The sequence below is a fragment of the Sceloporus undulatus genome, chromosome 5 (assembly GCF_019175285.1).
Source record: "Sceloporus undulatus isolate JIND9_A2432 ecotype Alabama chromosome 5, SceUnd_v1.1, whole genome shotgun sequence".
In the NCBI taxonomy this organism is placed as follows: Eukaryota; Metazoa; Chordata; class Lepidosauria; order Squamata; family Phrynosomatidae; genus Sceloporus; species Sceloporus undulatus.
In genome coordinates this window covers 38,158,278-38,176,161 of record NC_056526.1, presented here as the reverse complement: position 1 = coordinate 38,176,161, position 17,884 = coordinate 38,158,278, and the positions used below count along the sequence as shown (strand labels likewise).

The following is a 17,884-nucleotide window of genomic DNA, read 5'->3' as shown; positions in this document are numbered from 1 at the left end:
AAGCGACTTAGCCCTTTGTTAATTGAAGGAACACCAGAGATCTTACACAATGACATCCTCAGAAGAGGTTCCACTGCAAAAGTATCTCCATGAATTGAAATATGGCAAATACCTATAAAGTCTCCAAGGGACAGTGCCACAAATAAGAACACTGTCTAGAAAATGTTGACCTTCTAACATCACCTTTCATCCTTTGAAGGCTGGCACACATTATTTTTTTGGTGTATACATACCATCTCACAATCATAACAGATTTAAAAATTAGGTCTATTAAAATCAGATGTAATGCATATACTCATGTATAACTAGAAATTTTAGTAAAAAAATTGACCCCAAAAACCTGGATTGACTTATCTACAGGTCAATGTAAGTCCAGGAGTGCCATCTTCTATCATTAATACAAAGTATTTTAAAAATAGTTATCTAATTATTTGTATAAGACTACATGAGAGTAATGTTTTGTCTGATGTGTTGTCTATGTGTGTGTGCGAACATGTGTCTGCACACACACGCATGTGTGTATTCACAAGATGTATTTTTAGGAATTAATGCAATACAATTCATATTTTGTTTTTTATTATTTAAATATTTCCCAAATCAGGGATAAAAGTACTTGAGAATATTCTACATAACATTGTACAAGTCTATGCGTTAATTCATGTTTTCTGCAAACTAGCATTTACCTGCAGGTCTATAGAAGATCCCACACCTTTAGCAATTAATTTTTATTATTGCATACGACTGGGAACCATGTTTCAAACCACTGGTAACCAGGGGATTAACAAATACTGGGGTTTACAAAAAGGAATGTTATATAATACATAAAAATACAGGTGTATTACATTTCAAGTATCAAAACATGACTGCAGTGTCTACTGAAAGTTTTCCTTAAATTTAAGCCAGATTTCAGTTAGGTATCTATTTTCACCCAGGTAAGTGCCTTGCTAGGTCAAGCAAGAGTGAAAAGAGAAAAATGTGTGTTTGTGTGCACACATGCAAACTGGAAACAGTTTCATCATCTAATAAGGTATTTATTAAAATGTGTAAGTCTACTTTAATTATCACATGACTGGGAGTTAAACAATGAAGTCTCCTCCCAAAGCAGGAAGACTGAAAGAATGATCAAAATTCTCAGCACCAGGCCATCATACACTCAGGCACAAAAGATGTATCAAATTAACTGGGACCATCTTTCCATTTTAAAGAAATGGTGTTTCTTATACAGTATTCCTAAAAAAAATGGCTCAATGTTTTAAAATAAGAATTTATTTTGATAACCACAATTTATTAAGTTTTTCAAAAAAAAATGCTTTTGTCTTCTATTTGTCCTGGAAATACCATGAGGTCTTAGCATTATATTATCTTTTCCCTAACTAGATTAAATTTTCTTTAAAACTGTAGCATTTAGACTATGGAGAGGCTAATGATATAATGGCTATGGGGAAATTGAGGGGGGGAGGGGGGAGAATACAATTACTCACGTTTGTGGTTGTGATGGGTCATCCCCCAAAGAAACGCTCTCCCCTTGGATTTCGTTGAAGCACTTCTCACAGAAATGATACCTGTCGGCAAGAAGGCCATATTTGGGTGAACTGTTCCGTCCACACAACACAGCCCAAGCCAAGCAACGGAGTCACCAATCACATCAGGCCAAGGAGGGGGGCGGGAGCAGAAAGCAGGTCATCAACGGCGACAGGGACATTCAATGATGAAGATTTATGGGACCCAGAGTTTGTGTTTGGTTGGTTTTTTTTTTGTTTGTTTGTTTGGTTTGGTATGGTTTGTTTTTTTGCAATCAAAGCCAAGTGCAGACAACGACAAGCATGAAGGAGAAATAAAATACAATACACATACACAAACAAAGAAATGGGTTTTGCAGGACAAAAACAAAAACACAGAATCAAGACAGGACAACACAAAGCAGAAAGCCAAGGCAAAGCACAGATTAGCATTAAATCTCTCAAACGGGATCACAAGCAGCAAATTATAGCAAATAAAGAGTATTCCATTTCAGTATACCCATGCTCTCCTCATTTCAATAAGCAATGCTACATAAAGCAGAGAATCAAAATAGAGAAGAAAGAGGGTAAGAGGAATTGCTGCTCTGACATTTGCATCAGGATAGCAATTTTTTCACAAGGACATAGGCCAGGAGTGGGCTGGAAATGGGCAAGAGTAATTCATCTTCAGAATACTCATATGCTGACAGAGTACTGCCTTTCCCTCCTGAAGTATCTGTCTGCGATATATGTTTAAAGCAGTGATTGCAATCTAAAAAAATGTAAAGTACTTTAATACATCTGACAAGTAACTGTAGTATAGGTATACTTTTAATATATGAAATACTGATGTACATTAATTTGCACGCATGGGTCAGTTGAGATATTAAAAGAATTCCACCTTCATCAGGATTAAACGTGAGGGTTTTTTTCTAGATTTTTTTTACCCTCAGTGTGTACAGAAACTTTAGCCTTTCCACTGCTGGGTAAGTTAATTTGAGTGCACAAACACAACAAAAGGGAACAAAAACAAAAAACAAAACTGCGACAATATCTTAAAGCAAAACAAAACCAACACTGTGGGATTTGTACTTGCTAAGAAATTCCCCTATGCATCCCCACTTTTCTAGCACTTAATAAAAAATATATTTGTTTACACTGACAGAATGATAGAAATGTCAATACATTCAAAAGGACAGGATCCAAATGAGTATACCAGTATCATATACCAAGTGGTTTTGGGTTATTTTGGACAGTAAACCTCCATTTCACATAGCCAAAAATATGAAGGAGCAAAAATCAGACCGAATGTATCCTAATCTTACATTCTCAACATTGTTTCATACTTCAACAGACATATTAACACACTTTTCTAATCAGATATTTGTGAACACCAAAGCAAAATACATTATTCTGTGAAAAAAGTAAGTTTTGAGAATGACTGCTACCATCTTTTAGATGGAACCAGTATCTATAACACAAGGGAAGAAAAGGGGTAAACTGGAGGGCCATAACTAGTTCACAAAGTACATGCTGACTGCAGGAACCCCTGTAAAAAGGACTACACTAGGTGCCCATTGGTAGCAAGGAACATCCTCAGGATCACCTGACAGAGACTGCCTCAATTATTACAGATCCCAGGCATTTACAGAGATCACCACAGAGATTCTAGTTTTTTGTGGTTTTTTTTTTAAAGGGAAGGTCAACTCAAGAAATGTCATGCATGAAATTAGCAAATATGTTGCTTTTCAATTTGGTTTTTAAATACTGTAGTGTAACAGATTAACCATTATAGCTATGGACATGACAACTGAATTAATTTGAACAGAGAAGAACACTTACTTTGGGAAAAGACAGAAGTCAAAAAGAGAGTGAAAGAAAGATGCAGATATGCATGCTTTGTTTTGTGTTGTTTTGGTAATGAGAAAAAAGTGTTGAAAGGTTTGCTGCAATAGCTCCAAACGTATCTATAACATATATACCTAGTTTCTTGAAATAGGGGGAGATGTCAAATGCTGCAACAGGACCATAGTTGCCATGGCAAGGCTGTTAAACGTTTAAGAGCGTGCCTGTCTCCATCTAAATACCATTATTACAGCAGGCACAGAGCAGCACCAAAATGCTTCCTTACCTGTTTTGGTAACTGTAATATGTAGCATCCCTTGGGATTGTGCATAACTGTTTTCCATAGCAACATAAAGTCTGTGGTGAAAACTCCAACTGCAAAAACAGAGAGAAGGGGGAACAGGTTGCTTACAAATATCCAAGGAACTATGAGAAACTCACAAGAAGTTTCATGTACTTCTACTGCTATGGTCATCAGACTGTAATCTGAAGCCAAAGGTGTTGACCACACCCTGTGGGTCAAGTAGGCTCCGAGGTAGGTTGGGCATAAAAACTTAAATGGACTAGTAGTAGCTCATACTAAGTATTTCTTTCTGCAAGGAACCCTGATGGGTGGGGAGAGGTGATAAATAAATGCAAACAGCAAACAAAGAAACAAATAAATAGTGTCTGTGTTAAGATTGCAGTCAAGAGTTTCCAAGTAATGTGGAACATAACAAGCTTCCCCAAGACATTCTTGCAAAAAAGCTTGTAAAATGTGGGCTAGACAAGGCAACTGTTACATGTATTTGTAATTGGTTGTCTGGCAAAACCCAAAGGATGCTCAACAATGACTCCTTTTCATCCTGGAAAGAAGTGACCAGTGGGGTGCCACAGGGTTCTGTCCTGGGGCCTGTGCTATTCAACATCTTTAAGTAAGTCGGATAACAGAATTGGGGGCATACTTATCAAATTTGCATATGATACCAAATTAGGAGGAGTAGCTAAAACCCCAGAGAACAGGCTCAAAATACAAAATGACCTGAATAAATTGGAAACCTGGGCCAAAAGTAACAAAATGAAATTCAACACAGAGAAATGTAAGGTACTGCATTTAGGCTGGAAAATGAAATGTATAGATATAGGATGGGGGGCACCTGGCTTAATGAGACTACATGTGAAAGGGATCTAGGAGTCCAAGTAGACCACAAGTTGAACATGAGTCAACAGTGTGATGCGGCAGCTAAAAAGGCCAATGCAAATTTAGGCTGCACCAACAGAAGTATAGTGTATATAGATCAAGGGATGTAATAGTGCCACTGTATTCTGCTTTGGTCAGGCCCCACCTGGAAAACTGTGTCCAGTTCTGGGCATCACAATTCAAAAAAGATGTTGAAAAACTGGAACGTGTCCAAAGGAGGGCGACTAAAATGGTGAAGGGACTTGAAACCATGCCCTAAGAGGAATGACTTAGGGAGTTAGGTATGTTTAGCCTGGGGAAGGGAAAATTAAGAGGTGATATGATAGCTGTGTTTAAATATTTGAAGGGGTGCCATATTGAGGAGGGAGCAAGCTTGTTTTCTGCTGCTCCAGAGAACATGACCCGGAACAATGGATGCAAGCTCCAGGAAAAGAGATACCACCTCAACATTAGGAGGAACTTCCTGACAGTAAGGGCTGTTCGACAGTGGAACCCTTGGAGTCTCCTTCCTTGGAGGTCTTTAAACAGAAGCCGGATGGCCATCTGTTGGGGCCGCTTTGATTGAGAGTTCCTGCATGGCAGGGGGTTGGGACTGGATGGCCCTTGTGGTTTCTTTCAACTCTACGATTATATGATTCTATAAATGTCTGAGTTGTATTTATTTCGTAACTGCACTAATTTCTGAAGAAGTCAGATCTGGCCACAATGGTACATGCCTTGGTTACATCCTGTTTGGATTACTGTAATGCACTCTATGTGAGACTGCCTTTGAAAGCTTTTCAGAAACTTCAGTTGCCCCAGCCATGTTGTTAACTGAAGCTGGCTGCAGAGAGCACATAACAGCTTCACTGGCTGCTGGTCCATTTCCAGGAACAATTCAAACTGCTGGTTTGGGGCCAGGTTATTTGAAGGATTTTATCTCCCTTTATGACCCCTTTTGAGAGGCGCTTCTCTCAGTACCACCATCCTTTCAGGTTTGTTTGGTAGTAACAAAGGAAAGGGCCTTCTTGGTGGCTGCTTTCAGGTTTTGAAACTCCCTCCCTAGAGTAGCCAGAATGGCTTGTCCCTGGTGCCCTTTGAGCTGCAGGTACAGTTCTGCACTGTGAGACTTTTTCAAACTGATGGGGGTTGGGCTTTTAAGTGCTGTGTGATTCTGATTTAAAGGTTTGTACATAGTTTTAAAATGTATTGTATTATTTTAATGTCTTTTAAGTTTATAAATTGTTTTTTAAAAACATATTTATACTTTAAAAAATTTGCTTTAAATTTGTTTTAAATTTGCTGCTAGCCACCTTGAATTTCTATATCGGGAGAAAGATGGGAAACAAATAAATACTCATTCGTTTCATATTTTTCAGACTCTTAAATATGCTGTTTCTATAACAGCATTATATAACTCAACAGGTAGAAATCCTATGCATGCTTACTTAAAAAGCCAATGCCACTGAATACTGCAGGAATTATCTCCAAGTAAATATGCACAGGACACAGATATCCAGAAAAAGAAGCCCCAAAATGACTTCTAAAGTACTGACTTAAATACCTTGTACATAACTACACAGGGATAAACAAGAGATCACAAACTTCTTATGCCCTGGATGACTTACACTTCATGTTTGAATGCAATTAACACAGTTTAGTGGAACACATAGTCAGCTCTCAAATAAGCAGTGAACATAATTTAAGATAACTTCAGAATACAATTTCAATTAATACATACTGACTCATTAGCATCAAAAGCATTTGAATTCATTGTCTCACTTGGATTAAAAACATTTGAATGATCTACAAGGCAACTCATCCCACAACCAAAGTGGTTAGGAGTGGGAAGAAGTCACAATTAGCTAGGCTCTAATAATATCTGATATCCATATTTATGCTCAAAATTATGAGACGAATTCTTAAAATGAGACACTCAATTATTTTGACAATTGGTACAGTTTCCTGATGTTCAATCAAGAAGCCCCTCCTCACCTTTCGTCCACAACAATATCCAAGGCTCTGCATAACTGGATCAATCTCCTGCTCAAACACCTCTGCCAACTTGGAACAGTACTTATACACTCTAGATGTTTTACGGTTGTAAAGCCAGGCGTTATTGAACATGAGCCAAATATCATCCACATATTGCCAGGGCTCCTGGTACTGTCCTGTGTCAAGCTTCCTTTTGATAGTAGAAAGATCCATGGGATTCTTTACTATATCAAAGTAATCCTAAAGGGGGGAAAAGGCAAACAAATTAGAATTTTCAACCCTTGGTTGATGATCCTGGATCTTGCTTTCTTTCAGCTGAAGCTTTTATCACTTGTCAAACAAATCTACTAAATGAAATCTTGAAAAACTGCCTGCCCTTCTTAGAAATTAAGTGATAAGAAATTTACTTCTAGCCAGTCAATGAGGATGACAAATACTAAACTACTTTCTAAACTGAAATGACATAATCTTACTCTGAAAAGACTTCTCATAATTTCTTGCCCATATTGTAATCTAGAAAAAAAGGTGGCTTTATAAGACACTATAGATATGCACATAACCTGCTTTCTATTAAGAGAAATAAAGTTCTTTTATTGCACACTTACAGGAATTCCTAGTAGCTGGGGATCCACAGGCTGTCGGAAAGGAAGGGACTCTGGGTCCTGACGATAAAGTGCCTCCAAGGTTGGCATAAGCGCCTGCCTCAATTCTTCTGGCTTGAAAACTTTTAAAAAGAAAGACACAGAAGTTTCAAGTAATTGGAATATGCTATCCTATATAAAAAATACTTCATCTATCATGTCTTCACACATTTTCTAGTGCTAGATGCAGTTCTAACTTGCAGAAATAAGAAGTGTGTTTTAATACAATTGATAATCTAGCATAATTTTCTGACAAACTAATGTATACAGTAAGTGTCCAGCTATGCTGATATTAAACAGCTGAATTTCACAGGCCTATCTTCCTAGCTGAAGGATAGCCTTCTACACAAAATTTCTGTTACTAAAATGTTACAAACATGTTCAAGTCTTTGATCGTGAGAAATTATTTTCTATGTAGCTGGTAGTAGAAATTTAACTTACTTTTCCTCTTTGACTGTCCTGAAGCTGGTGAAGACTGAGTACCTGGAGTACTAGGTCTTTCCTCCTCTTCCTTCACTTCTTGTTTCACTTCTGGTTTCTTCTCTTCTTGCTCCGTTGGTTCAGATTTACATTCCTCTATCAGAGATTCAGCCTTAACCTGGAATCAGATAATAAACTTTAGAAATCTCTTCAGCAGTAACACGGTGTGTTGCAGGGATGGGCCAAGTGTGATCTAAGGGCCACAAACAATATCCAAGCCCCCCCCCCCCCCGTATTAGCCAGAAGTTTTTTTTAAAAAAAAGAATGACATTATAATTTGCTGCCATAATGCACTGGCAAACCATTAAATGCATATGAGTTAATGAGGAAAGGAATTACAGTCGGCCCTTCTTATACACGGATTTTTTATACACGGATTTAAGCATACACGGTTTGAAAATGTTCCAAAAAAGTATAAATTTACCTTGATGTTCCATTTTTTATTAGGGACACCATTTTGCTATGTCATTATACTTAATGGGACTTGAGCATACATGGATTTTGTTATACACGGGGGATCTTGGAACCAAACCCCAGCGTGTAACAAGGATCCACTGTAGATACTCTACAGTCAACTGGGTAGTCTATATCAAAGCCAATATAATTATTTAAAAAGTCAGCATTACATGTCAATGTCACTTTATAATTTATTTTAGAACATTTTAAATTTATATATGAATGTAAATATAATTAATGTGGTATAGGTGGGGAATAATGAATTGGGACCTTTTAATGAATTAACGTGAACATTTTAAAACTAATTTCAAGAAATTTTAAATCTATTTTAAATAAATAAATAAATCTATTTTACATACCTATTGTATTTTTTTTTTGTTTTAAACTAAAGAAAACCCTAGTCTGTTCCCCCAATAAAATGCTTCCCTTAAACACTTGACTTGGCCAACCTGGAAAGCGATTCCCAGCCATGTGGCACTTGCCTACACCTGCTATATACTGTTCCCAACATCAACTGGGAAGACTCACACTCTATCCAAAGCATTTATAATTGCATTAAATTTTGAGCACTATTTATTTTTTATAACTTCACAAGAAAATGTGTGAAAACCAAGTAACATACAGACGTGACCACTTTACATGACTATCACATGTACACATAACATAAGATGGGAGAGCAAAATGCAGCCCAAAGGCCCAACCCCTTTTTGTAGTTATGCAAGTCAACTACAGTAGAAGTAAATTATTGATAAAATGCAGCATCACATTCTTGTTATTTTTACAATTTGCTGCTGAAATTCAGAAGCAAACCATTGCTAGAATACTGCTCCTGCTTCCTCTCCATTTCATGTAAAGGAGAAAAAGGCAAAAATTCCACTGTCATGAACAACTAATTCTGCTGTACAGAGCTGGCTGCTTCTGCTCTCAATCTTTACAACCAGGCTCTGTGGGAAGAGCAGGGGTAACAAGAGCAAAATGCTTTTGGTGTACTACAGGTAATTTTCCTAGTCACTCCTGTCCCTCCCACAGAGTTTGGTTGTAAAGACCTAAACCCAGAAAAAGCAGCTGACTCTATACCAAAGTTTTGGCTGCTGGTGGTCAGGGGGATACAACCATTTTGCCTTCTTCAAGGTCAGGTCTTTGGCACACTGCCACATCTTTCTCTACCTGGATGGAGCAAGGACAAGGGAAGGTGCCAGTGTATGTAAGAATTGGTCCCCTTTCTCCTGTAGCCGCAGTGCAACTTTCCATATCATCATTGCTAGACAATATGGCAAGCCAAAAATATTGGTTTCTTATCTCCTCAAATTAAATTGTTTAATGTCCCAGCATAAGAACTAATACTGAGTGATATACTGAGGGAATATATAAAGTCAACATATTTAAGGCACCTAGGCTATCTTGGTTGGCTAAAGGCTTTCTTCAGTAAGAGTAAGCCCTCAGTAAGCCCTCCCAGAAGGCATCTGACTCCATCCTGGCCTCTGAGGGGAAGAGAGGGTAGGCCCAATCCCATCAGGCCTCCCTAAAGGAACTGAGCTCTCCCAGAAAGGAACTGAGCCCTCCCAGAAGGCATCCGACTCCATCCTGGCCTCTGAGGGGAAGAGAGGGTAGGCACAATGCCATCAGGCCTCCCTAAAGGAACTGAGCTCATCCCAGAAGGCATCCAACTCCATCCTGGCCTCTGAGGGGAAGAGAAGGTAGGCCCAACACCTTCTCTAATTGGGCCTAACCAGAGTAAGAAGAAGGGCCCTCCTTCCAGTCCATCTGCCCTGGTCCAGGCATCAGAGGAAGAGCAGATCTGCTGGACTTTTCCTCTTCCCCACTGCCATTCCCTTCTCCTTTTGTGTCTTGTCTCTTTAGATTGTAAGCCTGAGGACAGGGAAATGTCTGATTAACAATTTGTAAGCCGCTCTGATAGCCTGGCTGAAGAGCGGGGTATAAGCAAATAAATATTATGATGATGATGATGATGATGATGATGATATCCAATTTTATAATATTTAAGTTATTAAATTTCCTGGGTTTTTTTTCAATTTCAAAGCCCAGATTAAAAGCATTTCAAAAACTTAGTACTGCAGTGTCAGCATAAGAACAAGATGCCTTCCATATATTCTGGAAACAGTTCCGATAAATCCTGACCATCAACCAAACTGGCTACGGTTTATACAAGTGTAGCCAAAACAACTGGAGAGCAGAAGAGTTGTTTACCCCTGATGTTAGCAATACAGTTCTTACATTATCATCCACACATTGTTTTCATGCTGTACTCTTTACTGAAGCACTTTATGTAGGATCCATGTCTCAGTGGTCCTGCTTGCGACTACTACAAGACTTAACATCAGCTGATGATACCAAGATGCTTAGTGACCATTTTAAATTATTGTTTTTCACCATGTTTTAGAGACTGTACACACAGGAGACATGGCCAACAAGCACACCATTTTTGAAGCACTTCAATTTTCTTTATAAACTTTATTGATCTACAAGTCAGAATGGCAGCATATGGAATGCTGGACTTGGAAAGATCTAGAATCAAATTCATGTTTAGCCATGACACAGGTAACCATGAGCCATTCAGTCTCTTCTTACTTCGCAGAGTTGTTTGCAGATGAAATGGGGAAACCCAAAATACATCACTCTGTGTTTTTTTGAATGAGCAGCAAGATTGAAATACGATAAAATGAAATAATAATTAAATCTACCTACTGTGCATTCCGTAAACTCACCTCTGGTTTCTCTTCCATTTGCAGATCGGTCTGTTCTGGCTCCTCTTCTTCCATTTTAACTTCCATTTTAACTTCAGGCAGGGGTTGTTGCTGCTGCTCAGGAGCAGCCTGCTGAGAGTTGACATCTGCACTGCTGGCAGATGGTGGATTTGATACTTGCCCATCAATATTTGCGCCTGCCTGAGAAAGCTAAAAAAGAAAAACAACATTTAGATTTACTTGTTTTAGATCTTGTAAGTATATCTGGAGAGCCAAAAACATTTGCAGAAGATTTTAATTTTTCTGCTTCATTTTGTTCTTGTGCATCTTTGGCAACTTACTGCTTCCCAAGTACATGAACATACTCTATGGAATCAATTTACACCATGAATACTTGTCCAATATGGTGCTTAGTTATGCTCTTACACACTATGCTTCACACCAAAACCCTGTATAAACTGACAGTACATAAGCTCAGTATTTTAACAACATTAAATTCTTTTGAAACACTGCTCGCTGAAGACAACACAAGTGTCAAAGTTCAATGTACTATTTTGTTCACCCACAAAATCTTTGGCATTAAATTAATGCCATTTATACTATGTGCAAACCAAAACACAGAAACATTCCAAACTCAGCAGCAGTATGTTGCCTTACAGGTGTTGTAGGATGCTGAGGCTGCAGCGTTGCTGTTGGGGTGGGTACAGATGCAGTCGTGCTCTGTTGTGAAAGAGGCTGCTGTGGCAGCTGTTGCTCTGCAGAAGGGGTAACAGAAACTGGAGGCTGCACTTGTGGAGTCAACTGAGCCTGGGGAGGTGTTGGAGTTTGCCTCTGAGCAGGATGCATAGTTTGAGACTGTGGTCCAGGTGGCATTGCTTGAGACACTGTGGCAGGAGCAGAGGCAATTGTCACTTGTGGTGGTGCTGGTGGCTGCTGCTGTTGGGGTATCAGACCTGGGGGTGTATGATGAGGAGTAGGAGTACGACTTGGTACTGGAGAAGGAGAGTTTCGATGCAAATTAGACTGTGGAACAGGGGGACAATGAATATGACTCCCTTGGGAACCTGAAGCCACAGCAGGAGAAGTTACAGGACAGGAAGAGCTGGTCATTTGTGCCTGTGCAGAGAAAGTTAAAATTATCCATTTCTGAATATACAACATTCATTTCAAAATCTAACAACTCAAAGTATTATCAGCTTTTCATTTCCAACCTATTTCATCATAAAGGCAAGTATATAGAAAATGTGATGGTACTTGGTGGTAGTGTAATTGGAGAATGTGTAGGATGGTCCTGGTCCCCTATCCTCTACTCAAAGTGGCTCTCCAGTTGCTATGTACTATGTGAGATGAAAATGCCAGCAACTTAGAAGACATTCTTAGCAATAGCAGCTTCATTTATATACTCACTTCATACTGCACTAAGCAGTCTCTAAGTGATTCACAATTGTAAGCTAATTGCCCCCAACAAGTTGGATACTCATTTTAGTGACATTGGAAGGATGCTAGGCTGAGCTGCCCCTTAGCCCTGGCTGGGATTGAATTCACAACCTTGTGGTTTGTGAATGAGTGGCTGTAGTATTGCCATTTAACCACTGCAATATCGGGGCTACTGATTCCTCAATAAGAATCTTCTTCAATAAGGATGTCAAGGGTAAGGAGGAAGAATGTATCCTTAAATAATCAATGAAGTCACTATATAGTTTGTATGAAGCAATTTATTTCCTTTTTGTCAACCCCATTTATCTGCCTCTACTTATTATTATTATTATTATTATTATTAACCTTTATTTATAAAGCGCTGTAAATTTACACAGCGCTCTACCAAACAAATAACACCATATTCAAAGAGGGAATGAAAGTTTTCTCAACATACTTGAGAAGTTGGAGTCTGATTGCCAGGCTGAGTCATAGGCGTGCTTGTTGGATTCATGCCAGGGGACAATGCAGGAAACTGGCTCTGCTGCAGAAACTGGTTTTGATTGGAAGGCTGTCCAACCCCTTGCTGTTGCATACGTGGGGAAAATCCCATCTGTGAGAAAACATATATTATGAAGTAACAGAATTCTGCACCTTTTGGTTGTCTCTTTGTAACTCACTGAGTTCAGATTGACCTGACACCTCAAGATCATCGCAATACAGCATATTTATTGGTATTCTGTTTCTCACATCTTCAAATCAATTTGTTCAAACTATTAGTGCAAGAGGCTAAAGTGGGACTCCCTTGATATTATAATCCCAGCAGCCCAGTAAATCCACTATCTGAATATTCTTGCACACTTTTTCATAGGAACCCAAGACAGAATTGATTAAAAGATGAACAGGATGCTATACATACACATCAAACACCACAGCTAGCATCTGAAGGATCAACTGACCTGGCTCATGGTCCCTGTCTGGCTTAGCTGTCCAGGGTGCTGAAGGGGAGGAGTTTGTCGGGGTCCAACTGATGGCATCTGCATGTTCATTGAGCCAAACTGATTCATTCCTACAAGTTCACATGTTTAAAACAAAGACTGAGTTCATTAGAATCATGATTTCATGCCACACACACGTTAATATGTAAGAGAGAAAAGGGAAGGATGTTATTAAACCGATGATACAGAAGAGGATCAAGGTGTCAGGAGAAAGTAATACTGTTACTCGGTAGAAAAAAATACAGAGGAGACACTGATTAGATGTGTATGCAACTAGGATTATTCACAAAAAATTGTACTTATGGAAAATGGTGAAGGAAGCACATGGAGTGCAAGAGGATTTTAAGGAGAAACTGAATGCACAGGAACAGTAAGCTTTATAGAAATAATTTGCAGTTCAAGTAATACAGTAGTTAGAAAACAGATGAAAAGAAATTTAATGTGGCAACAAAGAAATACATTTAGCATATGAATTCTCAACCAAAACAAGACTTGGAATTTATCAGGAATGAAAAATGAGAAAATAACAGTCTCATGGGTAAATATTAGATTTAGATACAGTCCAGATTACTAGAAAGGCAACAAAGAGAAAAGGATTTATAACAAACAAACAAAAACATGTATCATATATGCCCCCGAAAGATGAGAGAGAGAGAGAGACCAATATATTTCCAAAGATGAGTCCAGGAATAGTGCTGTGAAAGTGAAAGGACTGTTTTTCATACTCAAAAGCAAAAAAATAGTGGAAGATTCAGGGAAACATGTCATCAAGACACAGAATTGGACAAAATTAGAAAGCTGAATGGAAGGAGAGGCAAGAATTAATAAAAGCTTGCAGCAGAAGCCATACAAGAATATGAGATCACACAGAGACAGAGGAAAGCACCAAAACAGCAGTAAGGTGGTATGGATGGAAGCAAAGACAAGAAAGATAACCAGATATTCAAAAACAAAATTGTACAAAAACATAAGCATATAATCCTTCCCGTATACTCCATTCCTCCAGGAAGATTTTTCTACAACCAAGGAAGACCAGATTGACAGCGACTTCCCAGAGGGCTTTGTCTGCCACCGCTCTAAAAATTTGGAATGACCTGCCGGAAGAGATTCACCAATTACCCTCTCTGGAGGTTTTCAAAAAGGCGATAAAAGTGATCCTCTTCTGGTAGGCCTTCCCTGATTGATTATGCCCAGAACCGACCGAATCTGTCCATCTCACCATGTCCCTTCCTTATTCGTTGAATGCGTAATAATTTTTGATGTATTGTCATATATTTTAATTATGTTTTTATTATTTTAAAATTTTTATAGTTGGGAGGAAGCGTTAGGGTTGGGGTCTCGTGGGCTTCTTGTTGTTTTTATTAATGTGTGTTATATAAATCATGTTGTTACCCACCTCAATCCCCAAAATGGAAGAGGCGGGATATAAATAAACATTTCATTCATTTCATTCATAACTGGGTGCCAATGGACAAACTGACTGGCAGTTAGTGAATGAGCATTAGCATGAAAGACATGCAATTTCAATCACATTGTTTTGAAAAGACTAGGTAGGAAATGAAAGTTGGTTTTTATTAGGAACATATATCTGCTCCTGTGTACTGGTAGTTCTGAAATATTTTTCTTTGTATTTCACATATCTACTGGAGATTGATATTATCAATATAGATGTTTAAAAGCTACCCCTTGTAAGAATTTTTATACTGACCAGCAACTAGGAAGTATTTTCTCAAAAGACTATTTCCATTCTTATCTAAATGGATTGGTGAACCACAAATGATGCTGAATTTAGAAGCATCTAAACAGCAACTGCTTCTTTCACAAATTAAGAGATCATTATTTAGGAAAATCAAAAGGGTAATTATTGACATGAAACACAACACAAAAGCAATTTTAAACAGTTGAGTGGGATACACAGTACTACTTTAATCTTTTAGTTTCTCTTTGGCATTCTCCAGAGGGAAGAGTGAGGTAGAGAGAATGAACGTTTTCTCTGTTCATCTAAACTGGTCAGATTTTTTCTCTGAATTCTCACCTGGTGGCGTCTGCATGCGATTCACCATCTGAGTTGGCACGTTGGCACGTATCATATTTGGGTCAGGAAGAGGGCCATCTGCAATTAGGTGAAAAATCCAGAGTTACTAGATTTTCTCATGGTTTATGAATTAAAAAAATAATTTGTGTGTCTTGAATGCCTTCATTTCCAAAGGACAGCTGTTCAAGCAAATATTTTAAAATATCTTTAACTTTAAGGTATTGCTTTAATCTTTGGTAAATTTCTACAGTTAAGCTACATCCTAGTATTTGTATTCAAAAAGTACCTAAGAACAAATAATCAAACTCTAACAATTGGAACTACAGCCATGATATAACAAAAGACAAGCTATGGTAATGCTAGCCTACGGAACCCATTCTCATTTTTCAACTGCCAAGTTAAGTTAGATTCACTAGTAGAAAGGTAAAGGTCTCGAATAAGCTTTCACTTGTTGTTGGCCAAACCCCTTCTTTGTAAGTCTTCATTAATGCCCTGAAAACACATTTGTTCTCACTGGCTTTTGTTTCTGAGCTGCCAGTTTTAAACCACTTTATTTTGTACATTTAAAGAAAATGTATATGCTGACCTGAGAAAGTTTTGCAGTCAAACATGTTCTAAAAATAATTTCAAATAAAACAAAAGATGATAGTCAATTGCACGAGAAAGATCACAGGCCCACAATACAGTTGCCAGAGAAGGTGAAGAGCTTGTTACCTGACTACCAATAGGTTAGAGTATACTTCTAGTATACCACAGAAGTAAAACATTTTTAAAGCTGCTGGCAACAAAAGGGGAGACTAGTTCCTCTTTCAAAATAGTGCTAAGCTACATCCTGTGCCTGATTCAGTAATAAGGGTTACTACTAACATAAACAACTCCACCCATGTAAAAGACCCTCACTGAACAGTTGATACTAAAGTAATACATTCTGGCTCAGCAGAACAGGAAGTGAGAATGATGAGACTTCCTGGGTATAATAGCTGACTACCCAGGCAAGTCAACGTTTATGATTTTTAGAGAAAACAATGCAATCGCTCTCACTCATTTGCTTGTTTCATTCACACAAGCTGCATTCAGATCACACCATATCCACCTACATGATGAAGGCTGTATGAATTTTTGTCTGTAGGACTCAAATTCACTGGCAGACCTTATGGCAAAATGAATGAGGTCTAGCAGTACAAGCACTTGTATTTCTACGACTTCCAATTATCTGTCATTTGGATTCTTGAAGAGGTAGGAAACAATAGATGATGACAAATGATGTAATTATACCACACTTACTTGCTGTCATTCCAGGCTGTGGCTGCCCCATAGGCCCTTGATTCATAGGGGCTGGTGGCATGCCTGGGGCAGTAGGTATCATGTTCTGCCTCTGCAGTCTTGTCCTCCTCTTTTCCTCCAGTTCCTTCTGGATTTTATAAATCTTCTCTGCTAATAGGTGGTAGTACTCTGCCTATAGTGGGAAAATAATTTTAAAAAGCATGTGTTTAAACAGTTGTATCTTATTAGGATGTACTTTTCTCATCAGAAGTTGTGCAACACTATTAAAATACTGATAATTGAAAAAGGATGGTCTGCATGCACACATAGAGATGGAATTCATAATGCAGGGATCTGGACTGGGAGAGAGGGGTTTAGCAAAGAGGAAATGTAAAAGGGCTAAATCCCTGCTACTGAGATCGAAAATTACAGGGAAAGCCATTTTTGATTCCTCCCTCGGTTTTATTGAATGCTATCCAATTATAGAAAATCGTTAACAACGAAGCCTTCATATGTCTACATATCCCCAGCCTGGACGCTGAAGAAAACATTGCGTCTAAATCCTTGTAACTTGTTTCATAAGTAACTGAACAAGTGATGACTCATTAGCATTACTGAAGAATTTCTTTGAAGTAACGTTTCAGATCTATGTTATAATGATGGGAAAAGAACATGACTATTTTTCGGAGCAAATGTACTAAAAAGATTCAAGAATCAGTTTATCTAGAAACAAATATTCAATATAAATGAATGCAATTCCAAAAAGTTATAAAGTTCAAGAGCTTACCCTACTATTGGCTGATTCATACATGTCCCCTTCTACTTTCCGAGCATAGGAGACAAGATTTGCCATTCGCCTATCTTTTAGTGCTGCAGGATCAGGAGTTGGAAATATGGCTTGTACTCTGCAAAAATAGAGTGGAAAAAATGCTGAACACACTACTTGCCTCCAGAATATTTATGTCTCCAAAACAAGTGATCAGTATTTCACACAAATTAATAAGCATAATACAACTTTATTTCTCTACTCAGGTATTTAAAGGAAAATTTCACACACACACATCACAGCATGCCCATGGTATCTGCTGGGGTTTGATTCCAGGACCCGCTGTGGATACCAAAATCCATGGAGGCTCAAATACCATTATATACAATAGGGTAGTAAAATGGTATCCCTTATATAAAATGGCAAAACTAAGGTTTGCTTTTTGGAATTTATATATTTTTAATAACTTTTGAAGCCCTGGATGCTTGAATCCGTGGATAAAGAATCTGTGGATAAAGAATCCATAGATACAAAGGGCTGACTGTATACATCTCACTAACCCAGTTCCTTCTACAAACAGGAAGCAGGCAGATGGGCTAATGAATCCAATCCCCACAATCTCAGCA

General features: G+C 38.3%; 1 protein-coding gene across 1 annotated transcript in view; it reads right to left on the bottom strand.

Annotated features, from left to right (window-relative positions):
- The window catches only part of EP300 (E1A binding protein p300), a 123,286-nt gene that overhangs the window by 18,058 nt on the left and 87,344 nt on the right, over window positions 1-17,884 (bottom strand). The window contains exons 9-20 of the mRNA XM_042466836.1: window positions 17,280-17,397; window positions 16,514-16,685; window positions 15,230-15,307; window positions 13,156-13,265; window positions 12,654-12,809; window positions 11,438-11,896; window positions 10,802-10,990; window positions 7,581-7,737; window positions 7,104-7,222; window positions 6,499-6,738; window positions 3,631-3,719; window positions 1,482-1,562 (exon numbers count right to left, since the gene is read on the bottom strand). Of these exons, the coding sequence (XP_042322770.1) occupies window positions 1,482-1,562; window positions 3,631-3,719; window positions 6,499-6,738; window positions 7,104-7,222; window positions 7,581-7,737; window positions 10,802-10,990; window positions 11,438-11,896; window positions 12,654-12,809; window positions 13,156-13,265; window positions 15,230-15,307; window positions 16,514-16,685; window positions 17,280-17,397 (1,968 nt within the window). The remainder of the gene's footprint in view (window positions 1-1,481; window positions 1,563-3,630; window positions 3,720-6,498; window positions 6,739-7,103; window positions 7,223-7,580; window positions 7,738-10,801; window positions 10,991-11,437; window positions 11,897-12,653; window positions 12,810-13,155; window positions 13,266-15,229; window positions 15,308-16,513; window positions 16,686-17,279; window positions 17,398-17,884) is intronic.